This window comes from Gopherus evgoodei, chromosome 14 (assembly GCF_007399415.2).
Source record: "Gopherus evgoodei ecotype Sinaloan lineage chromosome 14, rGopEvg1_v1.p, whole genome shotgun sequence".
NCBI lineage: Eukaryota > Metazoa > Chordata > Testudines > Testudinidae > Gopherus > Gopherus evgoodei.
Window position 1 is genome coordinate 8529459 of NC_044335.1, and position 25253 is coordinate 8554711.

The 25253-nt window shown below is 50.0% G+C and overlaps 1 protein-coding gene across 1 annotated transcript in view; it reads left to right on the forward strand.

The window, feature by feature from the left end:
- The first annotated feature begins 203 nt into the window (after positions 1 to 203).
- Positions 204 to 25253, forward strand: part of LAMA5 (laminin subunit alpha 5) — a 176169-nt gene continuing 151119 nt past the window's right edge. The window contains exons 1-2 of the mRNA XM_030533556.1: positions 204 to 774; positions 12105 to 12257. Coding sequence (XP_030389416.1) covers positions 469 to 774; positions 12105 to 12257 — 459 coding nt within the window. The 5' untranslated portion in view covers positions 204 to 468. The remainder of the gene's footprint in view (positions 775 to 12104; positions 12258 to 25253) is intronic.

The following is a 25253-nucleotide window of genomic DNA, read 5'->3' on the forward strand; positions in this document are numbered from 1 at the left end:
GGCCCTTTCAGTGGCTCAGGGGGCTCTCTGCGAAGAGAATGACTCCGCCGGCGAGAGCGCGGGGGCCCCGCTCTGGCGCAGGAAGGGGTTAACCCAGCCGCGCCAGGGCTGCCAAGACAATCAGCAGAATCGCATGAATAACCCCGCGGCCACTCCCCCCCACCTCGGCCCGGGGGGGGGCTGCTGCTGCCGCCGAAGGAGTTTGCAAAGCCGCGGCGGGCGCGTTGGCGGGGCAGGAGCAGGAGTCGGAGCCGGCCCTGGGGAGGGGCGGGCAGGCAGGCAGGGCAGAGATTGATGTCTCATCACTTGATTAGGCAGCCCTGCCTCTGCCCAGCTTGGCTCAGCGGCTGCAAACACCCAGCCTCGGCGGCGGCTCCCCCGAAGCGATGAGCCCCGGCGGGCAGCAGCAGCGCTAGGCTCGTCCCCGCCAACTTCCTCTCCCCCCTTCTCCTCGGAGCATCGGTGAAAATGGCGAGGGGAGAGATGGATGCGGACGGGCTCCGGGGGACCCTGGTGTCCCTGCTGCTGCTGGCGGCGGCGGCGCTGCCCGGCGGCGCGGTTCGCCCGCGGGTCCCCCTGCCCGGGGACGTGAACGGCTACAGCCTGCACCCGCCCTACTTCAACCTGGCCGAGAGCACCCGGATCTCCGCCACCGCCACCTGCGGGGAAGAGCGCGGCGGCGGCGGCAGCCGGGGCCCCCGCGCCGTGGAGGATCTGTACTGCAAGCTGGTCGGCGGGCCGGTGGCAGGAGGGGACCCCAACCAGACCATCCAGGTACGGCCCCCCGCGGCTCAGCTTGGCCCGGCGGCACCTGCCCCTCGCCCGTCCCCTGGCCATGGCGAGCCCGCTCTCCTCCCCCGCCGCCCCAGGTGGCCCGGCGCCTGCCGCCTCTCCCTTGAATGGAGGCGCTCGCCGGCCGGTGACTGGGGCCAGCCGCGCACAAAGCGACTTGGGAAACGCCTGTTCAGCTCCGTGTTTGCTTTGCCCCAGGCGCCCTGTCCGCCCGCTTGCTCTTCTCGCCACCCAGCGAAGGGGGACATGCGAGTTCACGAAACTTTTTGTGGTTGTTGAGCCGCTGCACCGAATGGCCAGGGGTCGCCTCCCAGCGGGCTGGTTTGAAGCGGTCCCTAGGCAATTTTCGTCCCATGCTTTAGCAAAGCGGAGCTGCATTAAATTCCCTAGGAACACGCCTGGCTCTGGTTGTGTGATGCGTTTACTCTTCGGCAGAGCTTTACCTCTTTCCCCCCACCCCTGGTATAAATCAAGATCTTGTTTTTCTTCCCTCAGTATGTGTTTGCAAAGGTAGATTTCAGCTTCACTGACTGTGTGGAATTAGCTCAGCCGGTTCCTTTTAGAAAAGAAGGGTGCGAGAGAGGGAAATCCTGCAACAAATTATCTGGCCCAGTTTGGGCCATTGCCCACCAGGAGAGCAATACAGTGTTTCAGAAAACAGCAGGGTGACAATCTTTTCATTAGTATTTTCCCAGGTGTGTACCCTTGTGTTTGTGCCTTGCAAATAGCAGTTGCACTTCTGCAGAGTGTTCATTTTCTTGAGCTCCACAAAAGGGTTGATTGTGGAAGATCATTTTGAAGGGATGGTGAGGGGGTGAATTCCTCCCCCCTCATTTTTCTAAAAAGTGTGTCACTTGGATAGTTGTTTGGAGGCATCTTCTCTGACTTCTCCAAATGCGGTTTCTCTTTCAAAGGCTGAAGGGGAAAGGGAGGGAACATGTGTTCCTTTTCGAGGGTTGCTAGAAATGTGCCAGGATTGCCAGAAATTGTACAAACCAAACACAGCCTGTTAGGTTCCCAGGACGTTATTTTTAAAGGTGTCAGTTTCTGTCGTGATGAAATCCAGGGCAAGTGGAGACTGCTGAATGGGTCTGAAAGCAAAGATCAGACACTGGTGATCATGACAATATTTAATAATATGGGTGTGTGAGCCAGACACTGCTTGTGTTGAGATTTTTTTTTGAGGGAGATTGGTAATATTCACCTGACATCAGCTTGTAAAAACAGTTTTATCTATATCCCATGTGTCCCAGTTTAACCCAACAATAGGAACCTGTAGCCAGGAATCCCCTTGGAATGCAGATTGCAAAAATGCAGCAATACTCAGTCATCTGTGTGTAGCAGCCTGTTTAACAGCCATGGATATGTTGGAAGGCAGGGAGACTAGTTGCAAGAGGATTTGTAAAATGGGAGCTTTAGTTCCATGAATCCCAGATCCGCTGTAATCCCATGAGAACACCAAAGTAGTGCGAAGCAAATAGAAGAATTTGAAACTCCTCTTGTGGAATGAGAAAAAGGCAATGACAGATCTGAGCAATGCAGTGTGCTGTTTGCCAGTAGCTTCTCCTGGGTTCTTTGAGAGAGGGTGCTAGTTCACCTGGAGCAATAGGACTCTACTCAGCCTGTTAATAGGCAGAGGGAGCATTCGGAAAACAGCTAGTGTGAAGTTGGTGCCCTCAAACAGGTCAGATAGGAGAATGTGGCCTGAATGGAATATCTGCTTCTAAAACCCCCTAAGTCTCCAATGCTTTAGCTACTTGGAATTTTCTCGCTACTGAAGGGCAAAGTCCTGTGTCAGTGGCCCATACTTAAGGATATTGCTGTGGGAAAGCCAACACCCTGTCCTCCTTCCGTTTTATTGCTTTACCGTTGTTAGCAGACTTGTGTTTTATTTCAGATAAATACCTGTTGCATTAGACAAGTCTGACGCACAACTGGGCAAATACTGCCTTATTTTGTAGTTTATGGATGTGAGTAAGGATTCCATGAATCCTTGTTGGAACTGCAGTGCTGCCCTTTTATTGTCAATGTAATGCATAGAGAGGAAGATAACTGAGAAACGCTTGCTGTTCTGTGTGCAGTTACCAACATCTAAATATCTGGTAAGTAAATCCAGTAAAATGAGACTTCTAAAAACATGGAGGTTTATTGCACATTAAGGGCTGTACATTTGACATGAAGTCAGTGGCCATCTGTGATGCTTCTGTGTGACTAGCCTGATTTATCACAGACTGCATTAAATAGTGACTAAAATAAAGCATTCTGAGTCTAATGACTTGTGTGGTGCTCTCTGCAGGTGTGACTCATGCCCTTGCAAATACAGCCTTGCCCTAGCGCTGTAGTTTTCTTAAATCTTACTAGTTATTTCCAGTTAAAAAAATGTGGTTCCTTAGACTTTGAGATACTATAGTGACCCCCTCCCTGTCCTTCTGTGCAGCTTTGATATGGGAGTGCTTTGATCTGAGCTCTGCTTCCTCAGCTGATATTCTTTGGTCAATCTGAAAGCTTTACAGTCCTTTTGTAGTGGCTCCTTTCCATGACTACAGGCAGCACCTGGAAGGCAGGGAAAAAACGAGGTATTAGTGCAAAGGTCAGAGTTCCCTATTCATCCCTGTTAGGGGTTTCAGCACCACCCAGTGACTAAAGCAATGAGGGAGGAGTATGTGTGTGCGGGGGGGGGGGAGAGGGAAGAAGTGTTCAATTTAAGCATATTGGAGTGACAGTAAGGAACTCCAAATGTAAGTTACTAGTATGCTTCATGTTTCACCAGTTACTCACCTAATCCCTTCATCTGCTCTCTTGTACATTGTTCCACACAAAGTGCAGCCACGGTCAGGAAGGCTTTTGGGTGGGAATGCTGCAGGATTCCGTTTTGATGGGTACTCAGGAAGTTTCAGTGGGGTCTGGTAGTTAAGAGGACAGATGTTTGCTGGATCGGTTGCCTAATAAATATTGTAGCTTGTCAATCTAATAGGTTCAATCAATTCTCCCACCATGAACAATTTTAGTTAATTAACACTGTAATAGAATTTTTTTGAAGAGAGAAATCAACTATTTTTGCCTCAACGAATTCTTAAAGAACCCTGTTTTGTTTAACAATACTGGCTTTGAAACTTGCAGAGTTTGTGGCTTAGTTTTAAACACCAGGCTCCAGACCTGTTTGGAGTATGATGAAGTCAGGGCATGGGTATGCTTGCAGATGTAGAGTGCTTAGAGTTAAACCAGCCTTCAGATAGCACAGTAGGGAAAGTGCTGAAGTCTGTCCACACTGACAGCTGCAACGCACTAGTGTGGCCACATTTGCAGCACTTGCAGTGGCATTGGGAGTGGTGCATTATAAGCAGCTATCCCACAGAGCACCTTTTCCCATTCTGGTGCTGTGGCTTGTGGGAAGGGGACAGGGAGTGCAGGGCATTCTGGTTCCTGTCCCAACGTCCCATGATGCATCGGTTCGCATCCCAGCAATCTCTCTGCTTCTGTCCAGATTTGGCGCCATCTTTCAACATTTTGTGCTGCACGCTCTGTCTTCCTTTTCAGTCTGCGGGTATAGCGCCTGAACTGCTGAGGAATATGCTGATGAGTCTTGCCAGCAAGTCATGTTTGGCAGTTGAGTTACCCCTTAAAATCCAAACTGAGAGTGAGGACTCCGACAATGATATCTACTCGAGTAACGCATACAACACGAGATTGCTTGTGGCATTCACGGACATGCTAACCACCGTGGAACGCTGCTTTTGGGCTCAGGAGACAAGCACCGAGTGGTGGGATCACATCATCATTCGAGTCTGGGATGACGAGCAGTGGCTGCAGAACTTTCGGATGAGAAAAGCCACTTCATGGGACTGTTGATGAGCTTGCCCACACCCTGGGCTGCAAGTACATGAGTTTGAGAGCTGCCTTAATGGTGGAGAAGTGGGTGGCTATTGCAATCTGGAAGCTGGAAACTCCAGACAGCTGCCGATCGGTCGCTAACCAGTTTGGAGTGGGAAAATCTACCACTGGAATTGTGTTGATGCAATTTGCAGGGCCATTAATTGCATCCTGCTCAGGAGAACTGTGACTCTGGGTAACATGGATGACGTTTGTGGCTAGCTTTGCACAAATGGGTTTCCCTAACTGCGGAGGGACTAGATGGGATGCATATTCCAATTCTGGCACCAGCCCACCTAGCCTCAGAGTACATTAATCAGAAGGGGTATTTCTCTATGGTTCTCCAGGTGCTTGTGGATCACCGTGGGCATTTCATTGACATAATGCAGGCTGGCCCGGAAAGATGCATGATGCATGCATCTTTTGGAACACTGTCCAGTTCAGGAAGCTGCAAGCCGGGACTTTTTTCTGAGACCAGAAGATCACCATAGGTGAAGTCGAAATGGCCATTGTGATCCTTGGAGATCCCGCTTACCCTTTAATGCCGTGACTCGTGAAACATACACAGGGAGCCTTGACAATAGCAGGGAATAGTTCAACAGGCTGAGCTGATGCAGAATGACTGTGGAGTGTGCTTTTGGTCATTTAAAGGGCCGCTGGCGCTCTCTGTATGGGAAGCTGAACCTGGCCAATGACAGCATCCCCGTGGTTATATCTGCGTGCTGTACCCTCCATAACATTTGTAAAGGGAAGGGTGAAAGCGTCATTCAGGCATGGACCTCGGAGATTCAACACCGTGAGGCTGAATTTGAACAGCCAGAGAGCAGGGCTGTTAGAGGGGCCAGCACAGGGCTGCAAGGATTAGGATGCCTTGAGGGAGCAATTTGAAGCTGAAAGCCACCAGTTATGTCTGGTGCCCTGCACGGGAGTGAAGTGCAGTGGTTCCAATGTTAGAAGGAATCTGTGTTTGCTGGGCTGACTTGCAGTGCCTGTTGCTTTCCTGGGCTAAGGTATCTTTTACTTTATGCGATAATAAAGAATGTTTTCAAAGCCAAAAAATCCATTTATTGAAAAGAAACGCAACTGCTTGGGAAACAGAAAGGGCGAGGGGGTTAGGGTAGGGAACAGTACAATCACAGATTTGCATGTGTTCTGTTATCATACTCAGCCTTCCTGTCTGGAGTGCTGTGCAATGAATGCTGCACCTCAGGATGGCTGTACTGCATGGTGATGGGGGTTGAGTGCAGTGCATAAGGGTTGTAGTTTTCAGGGCTAGGTGGTGAAGCTACAGGTGTTGGAGGCAGCTGGTGGCAATAAGAACCCAGATGTTGAGGAAAGTGGGTTGGAGGTGACATGGGGGCACAAGGGAAAGAGTTTTGGGACAAGGGCTGTGTGGGGAGGGGCGGCGCGGTAGTGCTCCGCCTGCACGGCTATGAGCACCTGGATTGAGTCCACTTGGCGCTCCATGATGCTTATCAGCATCACTTCATGCAGCATTCTTCTTTGCTTCTATGTGGCCCCTTCCTGATTCTTTGCAGTCTCTCGGCCGGTGAGAACACGGGTGGCTGAGATCTGAAGGTTGCATCTGTAAAGGCAAAATGCAACATTTAAAAGAGGCAGCATTTTTCACACCAGGCACAGCAATGATTCCCCTGTACTTAAGGAGGGCAAGCAGAGTTTACACAATAGCATAATTTGCTCATCCCAAAGTGAGCGCACATAACGCACGGGAGCCCCAAAATGATGAGTAAACACAGGGTCAAGGGGAACTGATTGTTTCAGAGCTGTACTTTCCTCTAGGTTTCTGTGCCTTGGGGAGAGCCACAGCTGCAGGGCGCCCCTATACTGAACACTGTCCCCACATTTTCCACAGAAGTTCATCCCGGAAGATATCTCGCTGCTGAGGGTGACCTGGGAAGCAAGAGAGGGTCTTCTACCACAATGCGGCTTCCGCACTGGCCCATATGCAGCTTGCCTGTGTGCAGCAATGGTCCCGCCCCTCATGGCACAGTGGCGCAGACATGTTAGCCTGCCTGGGACGAGGACCACAGTGGCTCTCCCAAGAAACCTGTGCAAGCGCCTTGCCCAAGTTCTGGCTAAGACCTTTGAAGAGATCACTGAGGCCAATTACCGTGATGTGAGAGCACATCAACGCCCCATTCCGCATCTAGGCATGCATGCAGCCCTAACCCTCCTCGTCCCAAGAGCCTGCACCAAATAACTTCCTTCCCAAAATAAAAACTGCTTATTGGGAACCTCCTCTGGTTTTTGTCCTTCCCCAAGCACCGCCCGCCGCAACTGGCCACCTTCCTCCTGGCTTGAGAACAGTTCCTGGCTGCATGCATCTAGGGATTCCAGGGTGTCTTCCTCCACCTCAGCACCCTTGCTACCGCTTTGCTGCTACTCCTTCTGCCTTTTTGAACTGGGCTCTGAAGTGTCCATGGTGGTACTCGGCATGGAGGTGGGGTCACCTCCAAGTAGCGCGTCCATCTCTTTGTAGAAACGGCAGGTTGCGGGGACAGCGCCGGAGCGGCGGTTTGCCTCGCGGGCTTTGTGGTAGGCATTCCGCAGCTCCTTCACTTTAACCCTGCACGGCAGTGTGTCCCGATCATGGCCCCTTTCCGTCATGTCCCTTGATATCTGCCCAAAGGTATCATAATTTCTATGGCTGGAGCACAACTGGGACTGGACAGCTTCCTTCCCCCCAAACACTGATGAGGTCCTGCACCTCACCGTTGCTCCATACTGGGGATTCCCTGGTGCGTGGAGGCATGGTCATCTGGAAAGATGCGCTGAGAGCACTCTATGCCTGGATGAGCAAACAGGAAGGAGATTTTCAAAATTCCTGGGGAATTTAAAGGGCGGGTCTGACGGTTGGTCACCTGAGGGCAGGGCAGTAAAGTTAAAACTGATGACCAGAGTGGCTAGAACAGGCATTGTGGGACACTTCTGGAGGCCGATCAGAGCACATTAAGAGACCAGGACATCCACACTGGTGCCGCGATGCTCCAGAGGGGGCGCATTAAACGTTATTCCACTCGCCAAGGTGGAGTACCAGGAGCGCTCTAGCCATGGAGTCAGAGCGCTCTACGTGCCTTGCCAGTGTGGACGTGTCGTGAGTTAGAGCGCACTGGGCTGCTTTAATGTGCTCCAACTTGCAAGTGTAGCCATGCCTTCAGAGTTCGTGCTAGCGTCGCAGATGGCAGCCAGCATTTTTAACTGTGGTAGCTTCTGTAGTCTGCAGGAGTTACACAAGTCAGAACTGAATTGAAAGAACTGCATGGAGAAATTTTTACAGTGCTTGCTACTATTCCACTAGCTCTATCCACTGCTAGCGATCTCACTTTAGTCCAGTGGGTGAATTCACAGCTCATTAAAGACAGAACGGAAGATAAACCACGTTAGGCTTTTATCAGTAAAAAGTGACTTTCTGGTTAAACTTCAGATGAAGACACTGCTGTCTGGGTTCCAAGACAGTGCTCTGCAAACATGTAATGAAATGCAGTGAGGGAAATGTTCCTCCCTCACACTTGCATTCCAAGTCCTGCTCCTAAGTAATTAGCTGCATCGTTAAGGGTTTTGCCATGAAATGTTCCAAAAACTTGCTCCCCAGAGAGCAATTTGGCCTTCCCAGGGTATTTAGATTCTCAAAACAAAAGTAATATTTTATCAAATCCCACCAGCTTCAAGTCAGTTTAGGAACTTGTATTGTAGCCCCACACACCCCTGTTTTGCTTTCACTTGACACACATCTTCGTTTAGGCCATGTCTATACGTACAGCGACACAGCTGCATCCGGTACAGCTGCACTGCTGCAGCACATGTGGTGAAGACATTGTATGCCAACTGGAGGGAGCTCTTCCATTGGCATTTAGAAAAAAAACAAAAACAACCCACCCACCCCTGCCTGGGAATGACGTAAGCTATGTCTGCAGGAGGAGCTCTCCTGCTGACATAGCGTTGTGCACAGGATGACTTATGTCTGTAACTTATGTCACTTAGGGTGTGGAATACTCTGTCCCGAGTGACGTAAGCTGTAGTGTGGACCTAGCCATAGGCTGCCTTCATGCAGACACTTGCTCATGTGTGTAAGGTCACTCGCCCAAGTGTTTGCAGGATCAGCACTTGAGGTTATAAGCTCACGTGGTAGTATTGTGGAGTCGATTCTCTGCTCCCACTGGTGTAAGTGGGAAGTGAACCAGGCTCCTTATGTGTCTGAACCTGGGAGTCTGATTCTCCATTTTTACACCTGTGCATCTCCATTGAATTAAATGGAGTTTACTCCTGGTTTACTCTGCTGTGTAGTGGAAGCAGACTTGGCCCCTTTGTCTTGTTCTCTGCTATGTCTGTAAAGTGCCTATCGTGCTTTGTGTGCTATACAAATAATAACTGGGAGATGGCTAATGTCAAAGACACATCCCTGGAAGTTTGGATGTTAGACTAAAATGGAAGGATTGCTACTGTACCTTATTATTTCTACCTATGTCTTTTCCATGCTTCCTTGTATTAAGACACCAACATTTTAATTACTTAACTGGAATTGAAAACAAATCCTGTGATGTTGGTGTTTTTTTTGTTTTTTTTGGGCAACAGGTTATAGCTGCCTGCAAAACCAGACACGTGTTGTAACAACAGCCAAGTGTGTGCCAATTTGGTGTGTGCAGTTACTGGATTTGCATGCACAGTTGAGGTAATTGTGCACCAGACTCATTTGAAAATGTCACCCAGGGCTTCCCCAGACCCCCAGTTTATTTTCTCCAAAGCCCTGGGGTTTTTTCCCTCAAGGTTTCTGATAAACTAGATGAGGATCAGTGAGAATGGGTCAGGGCATGGCCAGATAAGCCAAGACAAAGCCAGCTCCCTTATGGTTGCCAAGCTCAGCAGGCCTTCAGGGCTCTTGTATGTGCTCTGAGGAGATTTGAGATTTCCCATTTACTTCAGTGGGAACAGGAGCAGGCCAGTGATTCTTTGAAGGCTCCTCTTCTATGCAGTCCCTCTTCTTATCACTCCTCTTGCAGTTTGTTCTGATAGCAGCACTATTATGTGCCTTAAACCCTTTTTCAGCTTCTTTCTTCCTCCATTGCAATAGTTCTTTCACCTTGTTGCTTACCTTGATAGGCATCTCCCTCCCTCCCCCTCCCGTTCTTGAGCTGAGAAAACTTCTGTGTGTTGTGGTTTCCACAAGGGTAATACTTGTCAGACCTGCATTTTTCTTTTTAAAACAAAATCTTCAGATTCTGAGGTCAGAGCTCAGCTCTCTTTTGATCTGAATCTGTACCAGTGTAAGTGTGTAATCTGCCCTAAAATATGTTTTACTCGCTGAGTAGCTAGAAATGATCAATGTTGCTTCTGAGTCAGGTGCTCTCTCTAGACAAATGAGCTATTAAACTTTTGGGAATGGTAATATCAGGGGCCAAATTACGCCATTTAATAGCAAGCTCAAGTAAGCCACTGAGATGTTAGCCTTTAATACTGGCACTTAGCACCAGTAACAGAGAGAGGAACATTTGCAGCGTCAATAAAGTACAATAGCCTTTGTTAATTTTCAGTCCTCTGGAAACTTGAAGGCACGATTACATGTCATTGCTAGGGTTATGTGTAACACTTGCAACAAAATTCAAGAACATCAGAGTTTGAGGATTTTGCATTTTGTTCCAAGGTTCTTTAACATTCCACTTTTGTGACAAGCCTCTGAATTTTGTGCTTGGCACTAGAAAGCTAATTCTCCACACAACCTGTTGCGCAGGTTTCTTTTAGCGGGTTTGTTCTTTAGTCACCTGTTACTCGTTCACCCAGTGACTGTCTGTTCTTTGCTTGTCTGTGCCCTTGTTAGATGTTTGTTTAAAAGGTCCTTGTTCTGACTCTGTATTACAGCAAGGTCTCGGTGCACAGCAAACAGTGTTACACCGGGCAGCTCTGGCTGTCTCCATTCCTTGGCTTTGTACTTCACTGTCTGGTATTTTCATATCTCTAGCCGAGTTAATTAAAAGGTGGGCTTGTTCAGAACAAGTTGTGTTGCATAAGTGCCTGCAAATAACATACCACATGTCTGCAGGGAAGAATGCTGGGAATTTTCAGTTTCCTTTTTGGCTTGAAGTCTCATCCAGCCTTCGAGTTTGTGGAAATGACAATGGCTATTCTGTGGGATGACTATCTTACTGCAGCCCTGGAGGGGGAGAGGGTTTGAAGTGCTAGGAAGCTGGAAGTTGTTCCTGGAGATATGTTGCTGGTGTAATAACGCCAACTGATCTTAAACTGAACTTTGCCCCCCCTTGATAATCTGTACATTATTCCCTGACAACCAGAAACTTCTATGCTTCAACTCTGTACTGTTCACTTTTTAAAAAACATCATCTTAATAAAAAAATTTAAATTTAAAGCTACCAGGAGCCAGGACAGACAAGGCTGAAGCACTATGCCCAGAGTAACCATCTGTTTTAAAGGGGAGCTGTCAGCTAAGTGACCTCCTTTGTGGGCTGTTCATAGCAGGGTGATTCAAGTGACAGGACAGAGGGACTAAGCTAATAACTCACCAATTCCCTAGACTATTTACAGGCCCCCTCAGTATGGCCCAAATCCCTCCTTTTGGTGTAACCGCCCTTGCTGTTCTACAGAAGTGTCTTAAGCAGCTGGGCGCCTGCATGACGCTGCTCAGGGCCCACACCCTGAGTTGCAGGGTTCTCCCCCCTCCCTGGCTGCATGCCCAGGGGTCTATTGGTACCATAGCAACTCACATTGCACCAGGGAGACCATGAGTGACTCACAGCTAGAGGCCCTGTTGCTGCTGAGGAGATCACAAGGCTGGCCGGTCTGGCCAGGTGTTGGATGATGTTGGCTATTACATTCAAGCAGGGCCATAGCTGAAAGGGTTTTACTTGTAAATTCTCTCTTCTGCCCCTGTTTTGTTTTGGTTTTCTGGTCCCTATTAGAATTCTGCATGTACAGAAGGGGAAGGGAACACTTTTTTTTTTTTTTTTTTTTAAATTTAAAAAAACCCTCCTGTTTTTTGACCCCAAGCAATCCCTTCCTCCGGTGCTGTAGAATTTCCAGTTGGAAATGTGCTTCATATACCTTCAGTTTGACGGTGGTCACAACACAACTGTATGACTCTGGGTTGCCTGCAATTATGGCACTTGGGGGGGGTTGTTTGTTCATCGTGGCTGGAGAGATCCCCATTAAAAATGCTTGATGTGGATTTAAAGAGAGTGTGTGGAGAGAATGTGCATCTTTAAAGGGATACAAGCCCTCTTCGGGGAGAGGATGGTGGTGAGGTTGCTAAACTACTTAGGTGCCACATCCACTTCTTGATTGTTCTTTGCCTCTCCTCTTACCTAGCAAGAATATCCTCCCTCCCTGGTGTCTGAACAAAAAGAGTCCGCTGCTTGGAATGTGCCAGCTGCTCTGGAATTGTGTTAATTTCTCCTGTTTGTGTCCTCTGGCAGGGGCAGTACTGCGACATTTGCACATCGATGAACAGCAACAAGGCTCACCCCATAACCAACGCCATTGACGGAACAGAGCGCTGGTGGCAGAGTCCTCCCCTCTCTCGCGGGCTGGAGTTCAACCAGGTCAACGTCACCTTGGACCTTGGACAGGTAGTGGAAAAGGCTTGTGGTGTTTTAGGTTGGAAGTTGCTCTTGTTGGGGATCTGTCCTCTTGAGTGTCTTTAAAGAGCTTCAGTTATCCCAATGGTAGAGGTGAGAGACAACACTGCTGTGATGACTGGACAGGGAATTCTCCACTTGGGTCCCAGGGTGCAGACAAGACCTTCTAGTTCTCTCCAGCTCTAAACCAAAATTTAATGCAATCTCTGCTGCATAGTGTTACCTACCACACAGTCTCCTGAAGCATTGGCCATAGCGGTCACACAAGAGTCACAAAAACCTGTAGCACTGACTAAATAGTAGTAGTGCCCCTGAAGAGTCTTTGGTTAACTTGGCTACTATGTCATATGTAAACTTCACCCCTGAATTCCTTGTTGGTATAGCCAAAACGTGAGCCATGGCTGGTCCAGAGGTGCTAAGCTATGTGCTGCAAAACATTAACTAGAGCATTTAAACCATGGACTTTTAAAACAGGAAATCAACTTTAAAGGCCTTGTGACAAAACTGACAATAGAGCCTTGGTCTTTAATATTGTCCAGTGAAAAGAATTAACATTGTAGAAATGCTAGCTACCAGCTCCAATTCTTCTGGAAATGTCGGGTTATTTTTATCAAACCTTCCTCAGCGGAGGAGGGGGGGCTCCAGGAGTAAACTGTTTCTAAAAACAACACTGGGCCACTTTGTAAACAAGAAATCACAAACTCTTAGTGACCCTAGGCTTTTCTGTAGGCCTCTGCTTCTTTGTATAGACAGCACCCTGTCTATACGGCTCTGCATACTGCTCTGTCTACAGGCGCCACCCCGCAACTCCCATTGGCTGCAGTTCCTGTGGGGGCAGCGCTTGGGGCATGGGCAGTGTGCAGAACCCCCTGGCTGCCCCTTCGTGTAGGAGCCTGAAGGGAGACATGCTGCTGACATGTCTGCTATACACAGAGAACCCTGTCAGTCCACAGACGCTTCCAAACAGCAGTGTGTGGTGCTGTGTCTCTGAGTGTTGGGGCACTAGGGAAGACTCCTGCTTTCCAGATGCCTCATTGCCTAGTGTGCTGTAGAGAGAGTCTTTTACCTCAGCATGCTATTGATGCAGTAGAAGGGCTTTGCTTGTCTCAGGTCTCTCATCTGAAAGGGACTGTTTTGAGGGCCTCATAGGAGCCTGTTGCTTAGGCAGAAGGGAAGCATTTTTTTAAGCAATCACCTCATTTTGAAACCAACCTTGTTCAATATTTAAATATATCCCCAATGCGTTAGGGGAGCAGCAGGGCATCAGTGAATGGGGCCTGGAGAGGGGTAACAGCACACCCTACTGAAGGGTCTGACATGAAGCTTTTCATTATAAAAGAGTGCCTGCAGTCTGCTGGGAGATCTCCTGGCTAGTAGCCCTGGCTTTGGAGTTGCTTGAATAGAGCAGGCGAAGGAGGCAGTCTGTGTGCTGTAAGCAGTTTACTCCTCAGAATTCAGCGAGCCGGGCATTTGCTCCAGAACTTGTTTATAAACAAGTAGCACCTCTAACTGCTGCTGTGCCCAAGTGGGCTGGCTGGGTGCAGACTTTCATCGCCAGCATTGGGATTTCCCTGGTCCCTCCTGGTGGAAAAATGTGGTTTCCAAGCAGCTTGAAGGTGGGCTTGAGCAATGGGCCTTCTGCTAACAAAAGGTGGAGAGAAAGTTGGACTCAAGTTTTTAAGCCTGTGTTACAAGTGAGCTGCACAATGTAAGCCTCTCGTCTTATTTATAGGCACATTGCTTTTTTGCTTGTGCAGATGTGGTGAAGGAGGCCTTTGCATGGTTCCTCTATTGTGTGGCTTTGATAGCATGGCCATTATGAAGGCAGTGGAGGAGTTATGTTGAGTGAGCAGAATTTCAGGTGCATGGACGGACTGTGATGTTATTTGTAGTCCGCTTGGTTTGAAGTTAAATAAACTTGGGGCCTGAGCATGCCCGAAAGATCTGTGCCTGCAGGGGGTGCTCTGCACTGAGATCTTCCTTACAGCCAGGCAACCGAACCGTCGCCATGTAGGAGGAATCTAGTCAGTTTGTACCTCCTGATTTTCAGTAATATTCAAATGTTAATTTCTGCTCATCCATTTGAGCTAAGTCTCCAGAATCCCCTCTAAACAATGTCCCTGCCACGTAGCAGTGCTAGCATCGCTTTTCTGCATGCTGTGGACAAAGATATTTTTTTCTGGAGACCCTTGATAACTAAGCTTTGCAATCCATGGTGTCCCCCAAACATCCCCATAATGCCTTGATCAGAATCTCTAAAGCAGTTTTATAATATGGCTCTTGGGAGAGTGAGAATCCTCAGCCACATTGGAAACGGCATTAGTACAACCTCCTTGGCCAAAGTAGCTGGCATCCACTGGGTCCCTCTGAAACACTCGAAATGCAAGGGTTTTGTGAGGTGAGGAGAATACTAGAGCTTTGTCTCTTGACTGGAGGATGTGGGTGGAACTTTGCATGCTCCAACTGCTGTCTGTAGCTGTGGTAGAGAGGGAAAGGAAAGAGGGTTTCAAAGCCCATCAAGTCAGGGCAGGCATTGCTCTCCTTCCCTCCCCCCGCCCCCCGTCTTTCTCCAGGCAGCACCTTTGGCCCTAAGCAGTGATGCAGTCTGCTCTGCAAGCTGCTGAAGCTTTGATGGCTCAAATCTGGATCTGCCTCCTTCAGTTCCTTCCTAGACTGTAACATTGGGAGTGCGGGAGTGAAGATCCAGAGGGAAACTTGGGATATTGGGTGAGAAAAAATTCTGCCATGGTGAAACTTTTGGTCTTTGGGTTTTCTCTTTCTCACCCTGCACTCATATGTCTCCTTGTTCATTTCCCATTCCCTCATTCTTTTGCTGATGGGTGGGATTTCATCACTGTGCCTGCTAGATCACGAGCAAAATCCAATGAGACCACTGATAGTGACTGGTGGACTATGTGGAAAGGATCCCTCTAAAATAACTGGTTTCAGAGTAGCAGCTGTGTTAGGGCTTGTCTACATCAGAAAGTTGCAGCGCTGGTGAGGGAGTTACAGCGCTGCAACTTAGGAGGTGTACACATCTGCAGGGCATCACCAGCGCTGCAACTCCCTGTTTGCAGCGCTGGCCGTACTCCCGTTTTGTCTCGGGTGTAGAGGATCCAGCGCTGGTGATCCAGCGCTGGTAATCAAGTATAGACACTTACCAGCGCTTTTCTCGACCTCCGTGGAATAAGCAGGTATCCCAGCATACCTGAGGAAGCCTCTGGTAATCAAACTGGTCTCCTTCCCCAGCTTGCTCTCGCGTTCCCCGAATCCCGAGCAAGCAGGTCTCCTTCCCTGAGGTTTGCTGGGTGGTTCCGGGAACGCGAGAGCAAACCGCGGCGAAGCTGGTCTCCTTCCCCAGCTTGCTCTCGCGTTCCCCGAATCCCGAGCAAGCAGGTCTCCTTCCCTGAGGTTTGCTGGGTGGTTCCGGGAACGCGAGAGCAAACCGCGGCGAAGCTGGTCTCCTTTCCCGGTTTGCTATCGCGTTCCCCGAACAAGCAGGTCTCCTTCCCTACGGTTTGCAGGGTGGTTCGGGGAACGCGAGAGCAAACCGCGGCGAAGCTGGTCTCCTTTCCCGGTTTGCTATCGCGTTCCCGAACAAGCAGGTCTCCTTCCCTACGGTTTGCAGGGTGGTTCGGGGAACGCGAGAGCAAACCGCGGCGAAGCTGGTCTCCTTTCCCGGTTTGCTCTCTCGTTCCCCGAACCCCGAGCAAGCAGGTCTCCTTCCCTGCGGTTTGCAGGGTGGTTCAGGGAACGAGAGAGCAAACCGGGAAAGGAGACCAGCTTCGCCGCGGTTTGCTCTCGCGTTCCCCGAACAAGCAGGTCTCCTTCCCTGCGGTTTGCAGGGTGGTTCGGGGAACGCGAGAGCAAACCGCGGCGAAGCTGGTCTCCTTTCCCGGTTTGCTCTCGCGTTCCCCGAACCCCCCTTGAAGCCGCCCAACAGCGCTGCAGTGTGGCCACATCTAACACCACTTGCAGCGCTTGTTGCTGTAAGTGTGGCCACTCTGCAGCGCTGGCCCTATACAGCTATACTAATACAGCTGTAACAACCAGCGCTGCAAAATTTTAGATGTAGACATGGCCTTAGTCTCTAAGGTGCCACAAGTACTTCTGTTCGTTTTCTAAAATGACTGTTACTCCTTGCCATGTCCAAAGTTTGCATTAAGTGGTCCTCCACAAATACCTAATGCAGGTCACTGCAAGAGCACATGGTCTGTTCTCAAACTAGCAACCCATTTCTGGCAGTTTCATCATAACAGTAATCCTATATTAAATGGACATTCCTTTCATATGTACTCTGGATTGGCCCCGGTTCTCATCCCCCACTTGTCAGGGTTAGGTGATGGGTGAGTGTTTGTGGGATTCTGTAACCCTTCACCTAGTTTCCTTCTCTTGACCTGAGGCTGTGTCTGAGAGAGATAGAGGAAGGTAAAGAGGGGCTTGTCTGGGGTCCTTTTGTACCTGCAGGGCATGTGCCAGAAGAGCCTAATGTAACTGGAAGAGACGCGTTGGAAATTCCTTGGATGCCTGTGGGACTATGCAGGTAACAGCCTGAAAGGCAGGCTGAGCAATTTACAGGCTGGAAAAATAAGGCCTTTTATGCCTCCCAATGCCCTGTGGGGATCCCTTTGTCCAGTTTAAATTTAATTGAGTGGATTGGCCAAAATCTGCCTCAGAAAATGTCTTACTCATTTTAGATAGTAACCAGCACTGGTTCCTTTTGAGCCGTGATGTTGGAGTACAGGGTGGATGTGTTTAGACACACCAAAGGTTCTGGAGTCACCGACACTTGATTTGCTGCAGAGATACTGGAGTGTCATATGGTGGTTAGGGTCAGGAAAGGGATTCTTTGCAATGCTGCCGTTTTGCCATAGCACTTCTTTGCTGCCAGTGCCTCTTCTGAGGCGTGGCCTTCACTTAAACGTTAGGTCAACAGACCTACCTCAGTCAGGAGTGGAGGGGACCCACGCCTGACTGGCACAGCTATACCAACCTATCACCCAGTGTAGAAACAGCTGTGTTGCAGGAAGAGGGCTTCCCTTGACAGAGCTACTGTTGTTCAGGGAGGAGTTGTTCCTATGCTGATGGGAAATACTCCTTCCATTGCTGTAGATGGTATCTGCACTGTGGGCTTATGCCAGCATAGCCACTGCATTGACCAGGGGTCGGCAACCTCTGGCATGCGGCTCGCCAGGGTAGCACATTCCTCGGGTCGTGCTGCTTCCCACCGCCCCCATTGGCCTGGGACGGCGAACCACGGCCAGTGGGAGCCGCAATCGGCTGAACCTGCCAATACGGTAGATAAACAAACTGGCCCGGTCTGCCAGGGTGCCTACCCTGGCGAGCCACGTGCCAGAGGTTGCCGACCCCTGGCATAGACATACCCTGAGTCACGCCTGCTTAATTACTAATGAGAACCAAGCTTCACCAGCTTTTGACAGCATCATGGGGATAGGGGAGATAGTGATTAATTTATTCATCAGCCTGTTGATCTCTGCTTTCAGTGTCTGTGTTCAGAGAACTTGCTCTCTTTCTTCACTGGGATAATGAAATTGGAAGGGAAGGGGAAAGGGAGGAATATTCTTTGCAGCCAACAAACAACGGTTTATAAAATGCAGGTTGGCCACCCAGCTGGAATTATTATACTAAAGGCCAACATTATGTCATCCTAGTGCCAGCAGCTGCTTAAACATGGCTTCATTGGTAGGGTAGATCAGAGAGGTCTTATCCTAGAATGGACAACAGGTAATCAAATGCATAATCTGCTTGGGAGAAAGTGTTCCAGCTCCCTTGTATCTGCTCCCTCATCATCTGTGATAGCAGAGCTCTGGTTTCAGAACTGCCATTGGACGTTGATGCGGATAAAACAGGGAAAGGGGTGGACGGAGAAAAGCCATGTAGAATTCCGATACTTGGCTGAGATCTGGCAGCTAGAAACAAAACAAGTTGCTCCATTTACAGCTGGAAAAAAGGAGCTAATTGGCACTGGAAGTTGCTGGTGGAGAATAAATAGAGAACATATTTTTTTGCTGCTCCTGATCATAAACTCACTCTTAAAGCTTCCAAACATTTTGACACTGGGGTACATAGTCGGGTGACTCCTTGGGAGTGTCTTGTTACAAAATAATGCTACAGAACCATGCTAGAACAAGGATTGGCTTTCCTGGGGCTGGAGTGCATCAGCAGTAAGTTTACAGCATCATTGCTTAGCATGGTCCCATCAGACAGTCTGGTCCCATTCACAGGTCAGACCAAGCCATGTGATAACATTTTTGATGCTGAGGCTCAATGTTATAGTGCAGATAGGGATATTAGTGACCCTCACCTATACTGTGTGGAAGACAACGATTCTCTTAAGCAAAAGGAAACTGAGCCTTGCTAATGAAACTGTTTTGTCTGTGAGGGCATCTTTGCTGTAGAGTCAGCCTGGGTGAGGAGCCACACTGCAAAGCCCGTCCGGAGTTACTGTGTACTGCACTCATCCGTGCGTGTCGCTAGGGAGGCCTGTCTCATGGGTGATTGTGCTGCAGTAAGCTGACCCACTCTGATTCTTAACTTGTTTGTCCTCCTGGGCGTGCTGGGGGGATGGGAGGAGGATTTTGGGAAAGCACTGGAGAATTGTCAGCACTCAAGTGGTTTAGACTGGATCCTCACTGCAAAATGGGTGGGGTCAGGCACCTGGGTGAAAGCAGAACCTGGGCTCCCCCAGCCCTGCCAGCTAGCCCATGTTCAAAGCACCCCAGTGAAGATTTTGTGTGTGGACAGGAGAGGCATTGGGGTAGTAGTCTGGGCTGACTCTTCAGTGAAGGCCTCCCAAATAGGAGGAGTCCAGGCCAGGATTCACCGGAGTGTTGGGCAGAGAGGCAACTTACTGTAAGTGTGCTGCAGTTGCCATAGAAAGTGACTGGGTGCAGGGACACATCGGCTTTACTCAATGAAATAATAGGGAACTGCTCCAAGGGACGTGCAGATTGATCATCTTACTCCATGCACTAGGGAAGTGAAGGCTCCATACAAGAGCTGAGCAGGTCAGCTGGGGAAGTCCATCAGAGAAAGCTTTGGAGTCCTTGCCACAAGCAGTAGGTTACCTGGAGAGAGCACAGGAAGGATTGACTGTGAATCTCCATGGTGCTTGCCTGCCATAGTAAATCTGTTCCCTCCCCCCGCCCCCCATATGAATGGCTGGCTCCCTGCCAGAGCCTGACATCTTCCTGACATGAAGCTGAACCAGGCCAAGCCTCTCCAGAGAGCATTCTGTATTGTCAGTGTTTCATGGTACGTTGTGTGGAGAAGAATGCTTGCAGCCATGAAATGGAAGTTCCTTCATGCTGGTGCCTGCCTAAGGCTAATTACTGCAGCACTGGTGGTGATGGAGCGCTGGGCGTCTCCGCTTCCACAGAGCAGTTGTCCACCCTGGCTGATGCTGGAGTTGCCATGACTCCCCCCTAAACACAGTGGGTAGAACTTCAGATTGAAATTTTGCAGTGTCTTGATTCACACCCTCTCAGGTATTTATTTCCTTCTCTGGCACCCACATTTCTTCCTGTCTGGCAGTCTCCACGTAGGGGGGGGAAAAAATCCCAGGCCCGGAAGAGACGGATCTGACAATGCCTCAGACCTTCTGGCCACTCTCTTATAGATTCCAAGGCCAAAAGTGACCATGGTCATTAAAATTACAGTTTAATCACAGGTATTTTTAGTAAGTCATGGGCAGGTCATGGGCAAGAAACAAAAAATCATGGCCCACGACCTATCCGTGACTTATACCATAAATACCGATGATCCAATCTTGGGGGGGAAGCCCTGGTGGGAGGAAGAGCCCGCGGCACCAGCTCCTCCCCCAACACCACTTACCGCAAGCTGCCAAGCTGTGGCAGATCCCGCCTCCCCGGCACTACTGCTCAGGCTGTCCTTAGGGCCAGCTGCATTGGCGGCTGCTTCTGGGTGGTCCCTGGGACCACAGCCAGGAGCTGTTGAGCTGCGGCTGCTCCCGCCGCCCTGGGACAGCTGCTCAGGTAATCCCTGGGGCCACCAGAGCAGCAGCTGGTGTGGCTGGCTGCAGAGCTGCTCCAGCAGTGTCCGGTGTGGCTGTCCCCAAGGCTCCCTAAACAGCAGACTCTAGGGCCAGCTGTTTGGGCAGCCCTTGGGTCAGCCACACTGGCTGCTGCAGAAGTCAAGGAATTTGCAGGAAGACATGGAATCCGTGACCTCAGAGACAAATATGGTCGGAACCCTAACCCTAGTACAGAAAGCCCTACCTTTAGGAACCCTAACCCTAGCTCCAAGTACCCTACGCTTAGGAACCCTAACCCTAGGGCAGGAAACCCTACCCATAGGAACCCTCCCCCTGGCTCCAAGTACCCTACGCTTAGGAACTCTAAACCTAGGGCGGGAAGCCCTATCCATAGGAACCCTCCCCCTGGCTCCAAGTACCCTACACTTAGGAACCCTAACCCTAGGGCAGGAAACCCTACCCATAGGAACCCTAACCCGAGCTCCAAGTGCCCTGCCCATAGGAACCCTCACCCTATGGTGAGAAGCACTGCCCATAGGAACCCTAACCCAAGCTCCAAGTGCCCTGCCCATAGGAACCCTCACCCTAGGTTGAGGTGCTCTATCCATAGGAACCTTATCCCTAGTGCGGGGCACCCTACCCTTGGGAACCCCAACCCTAGGGTGGGAATCCCTACCTATATGAACCCTATACAGAGTCTTAATTATGATCCTTAGTCTGACCTCATGGATACCACAGTGAATATGGGTTTCCAAACTTTTTGCCAACATGACCCAAATTTGGTGAGGTCTTTCCTGCTAGGACCCCAGAGCGCATTGAGGACGCCATTTAGAAGAGCAAAGTGATGTCCTGCATGCATCGTGACCTTGCATGTACAGTGCATACAAGGTTGCACTGTGTAGTGCAAAATGGCACCCATGGCTCAGCAGGGATCTCTGGAGCCCCATCTGCTGATGGCGTATCTAGAATGCGTCTTTTAGAAAGACATTTAGTCGCGATATAAAAATGGTGAGGCTTGGAGAATGCACCATGGCCCGTGGTAAATTGTCCAATGGTTAATTACTCTTGCTGTTAAAAATGTACACCTTATTTCCAGCTTGCATTTGTCTAGCATCAATTTCCATTGCATCACATTATATCTTTCTCAGCTAGACAGAAGGGCCTTTAATCAAATATTTGTTCCCCATGTAGGTACTGACAGGCTGTAATGAATCACCCCTTAATCTGGTGTGTTGTGGGGCACTGCTCTAGAGGAAGAATGCTGCCTTCTCTTCTTTGACTTTCTGTACTGACATTCATATCCATTTGCCTTTGTCTCTTTAGAGATGACAGTGTTTCATCCTTCAGAGAGCTCCAGGTAGTAACTTCTACAAGATGCACGATTTGAGGACTTCAGTAACTCAGACATAGGTTAGGGGTTTGTTACAGGAGTGGGTGGGTGAGATTCTGTGGCCTGCATTGTGCAGGTGGTCAGACTAGATGATCATAATGGTCCCATCTGACCTTAAAGTCTGAGTCTATAAATCCAGTTCACCTTATTCAAGAGCTTCACATATTAATAATTTACAGACGACCAAGGAAAAGGACAGATAGATGAACACTAGGACTAGTTTGAAGGTGCTTGTTTTAGTATCTGTAACAAGTGCATAAGCTACAGAATAAGTGGATATAGCTGCGATGGATGTAAATATCGGTAAAAAAGTTAACTAGTTAAACAATTAATTATTTTGTTTAACTGGTTAACCGTTAACTGAGGTAGATGAGGGTGGACCAGGCATGGTGGGAGGGCTGGGGTGCTGGCTTGTAGGGGGCGGATGTGTGTGTCCAGGGTCAGGGGCCAGCGTGTGTGGCTGGGGTCTGACATAGCTGGGGCCAGCTTGCGGGGGTCTGGTGAACAGGGTCGGGCAGCACAGGGCTTGATGGGATGGGGGTCAGGCAGGGCTAGAGGCACAGCAGGGGCCCGGCACAGTTGGGACTTGGGGCCTACTGGCTCAGCCGGCCTGGCTGCGGGTGGACTGGCATGGCTGAGGCTGGAGTCCCTCCTGCCAGCCTGTTGCAGGGCTGCCGGGGTTAACGGTTAACTATGGTTAACCAGTAGGCAATTAGACTTATCAGTTAACTGTTTAACCTTCAGATTCCTAATAGATGCTAGAAGTAGGGGTGCTGCTGTACCCCCAGCTTGAAGTGGTTTCTGTGAGATACAGGGTTTACAGTTTGGTTCATTGGCTCTTAGCACCCCTGCTGTACAAATTGTTTCAGCACTACTGCAGGTGGATCATTGACCTTGTTCCTTGTGACGCAGGAGTTTGCTGGGTTTTCAAAGAGCTAAAAGTTGCAGACTCTGAAGAAAAGAGCTCCCTTGGAGTCCCAGTGGCCCAGCTAATTAGCTTATGTTGTAAGCCCCTTTAGTTGAGAAGTAAAGGTGTCAGTCGTCGCAATACACAGTGGTTGCCTTTATCCCTGGATCAGACTGATTCTTGTTAAGTGGGAAACTCATTCCAAAAGGAGGTGTGTGTTCCTGCAGTCTATTTCCTGTTCACAAGTCTTGCTTCCTATTTCTTATTGCACAGCGTAAACTGCTGCTTGGGGCCTGTATTGTGTAAAGGTTAACCATGCAAGGGGCGAACGTAGGAGAGCTGTCCATGTGAGCCAGACAGGCAGGTGTACACACAGCTTTGGCAGGTGTTCCACTTTTAGCAAGCAGCCCCTAAGTCGGGTAGGCAAACAACGGCCCGCGAGCCGGATCTGGCCCCTCAGGGCTTTGGATGCGGCCCGTGGGATTCCCTGCCATGGTGCCGTGAGCCCTCTGCCGCTCTCAGCAGCGGCCAGCATGATGTTCCTGTGCCCTCCAGGCACTGCCCCCCGCAGCTCCCATTGGCTGGGAACAAGGAACTGCGGCCAATGGGGAGCTTCGGGGGAGGTACCTGGAGGCGCGGCAAGGGCAGCGCATGTGGAGCCCTTTGCCCCTCCTCCCCTAGGGGCTGCAGCGCTTCCTGGAGCGGCGCGGGGCCGGGGACAAGGCAAGTGTGCAGGGTGCCTGCCCTGGCCCCGGTGGCAGGAGTGCGCACCCTGGAGCCCGAACCTCTCCTGCCCCCTGCCCTAAGCCACCTGCCTGCACTGCGCACCCCTCCTGCACCCCAACCCTGCCACATCACTCCTGTGCACCTTAACCCCCTGCCCTGAGCCCCCTGCACTGAACCCCCTCATACTCTCCCACCCCTCCTGCACCCTAGCACCCTGCCTGCACCACGCAACCCTCCTGCATCCCCGCCCCCTGCCACACGCCTGTGCACCCTAACCCCCTGCCCTGAGCCCCCTCATACACCCCACACCCCCTCCTGCACCTAACCCCTATCCTGAGCTCCCTGTTGCACTCTGCCCCCTGTGCACCCGAACCCCTTGCCCTGAGCCTCCCCACAGTCCACACCCCTGCCCTGAGCCCCTTCCTGCACACTGCATCCCCTCCTGCACCCCAACCACCTGCCCCAGCCTTGCATACAGTTTCCCTATCCAGATGTGACCCTCAGCCCAAAGAGTTTGCCCATCCCTGCCCTAAGTGAACAATTAAATCCCTAGTCTCCACTGGTATCGTGCATTCAGCGAAAGTTCTTACCATTTTCCATGGGCTAGTAAACAGCCTGGCCTCCTTCATTGTTAAAGGAGAGACATGAAGGAAGAGCACAATTCACAGCACTCTTTCGCCACCTGTGTCCAGGCTGCTCTTATTTTCCTTTAGAAATATCAGTTTATCCTTTAACTTGGTTGTTTGGAGCACAGTAATAGGAGAAGTGCAGATTAGCTATCTCCAGTGAGGTGTAGATGGGTGAGGGTTAGCGGGCAGCCGAGTCCTAATTACTCTAAAACAACATCAAAAACTGCCTTTATACATCCTGAGATAAATTACTAATAAAGGAAGCCCATTCTGCTGGTGGTTGGCACGATTCTCTGTTGCATTGCTGATGCTTGCTTGCTTGCTTGGAAACATTCGTCTTGGGGTGGGAACTGAGGTCCTCATTCCTTGGAACATCACAGTGGTCTCTGTAGTGATCCTAGAACAGAGCACATCCATCCAAACAAATGAACCAGAGACCACAGGGATACACACAAATGTAAGGCAGTTTGCCGTACCTGGTCATGTTGAGGAACCTCTGGTGCTGCAGCTACAGAGGAGCCTTAGCTATCAATTTAATGGTGCTCTGCAAAGTATTTAATTAAAATAAATTTGGTTTGTGAGATTTTGAGCTCCTCTGATTATTTTGGATCTCTGACTAGGTCCTAAGGTGATGCAGTTGCTGCCTCAGTTTCCCATTAGGGTGAACAGGTGTTTTAGCAACCCTGCCAAATGGAATTCCACCTCTGCTGGGTTAACCGACGTCCATCATAAATGGACAACCTGGCCATAATACTTCAAGATACATCGCCTCCTCATTGGGATCTGTCTTTGCAGGTGTTTGTCCCAAGGGCCTGATCTGTCCCAGTAGCTAGTGTACAAGATGTAAACAATAGAAGGGTCCAGCCTAAACTCTAGCTGGCTGGATCATCTGCCCTTCTCATCTGTGGTCTGGGTTATAGCAAGCTCATCACCCCTTTACGCTGGGGGTGGATGAAGGAGAGCACTCACTCCTCTACTGGGAATTCCAAACCTGGGCTTCTCAGAGGAAGCAGATTGTGGCCTCCTGCTTTTTGCAAGCTTCCCTTCCGTGCACACAGTCCCTCCCTGCACCCAGAGAGAAGCTCTTTACACAAATTCCCCTGTCTGGGGTTTCTCCTTACCCACCTTCTCAGCTCTTTGCCAAGAAATCCTTAGGCCATGTCTACATCTAAAATTTTGCAGCGCTGGTTGTTACAGCTGTATTAGTACAGCTGTATAGGGCCAGCGCTGCAGAGTGGCCACACTTACAGCAACCAGCGCTGCAAGTGGTATTAGATGTGGCCACACTGCAGCGCTGTTGGGCGGCTTCAAGGGGGGTTCG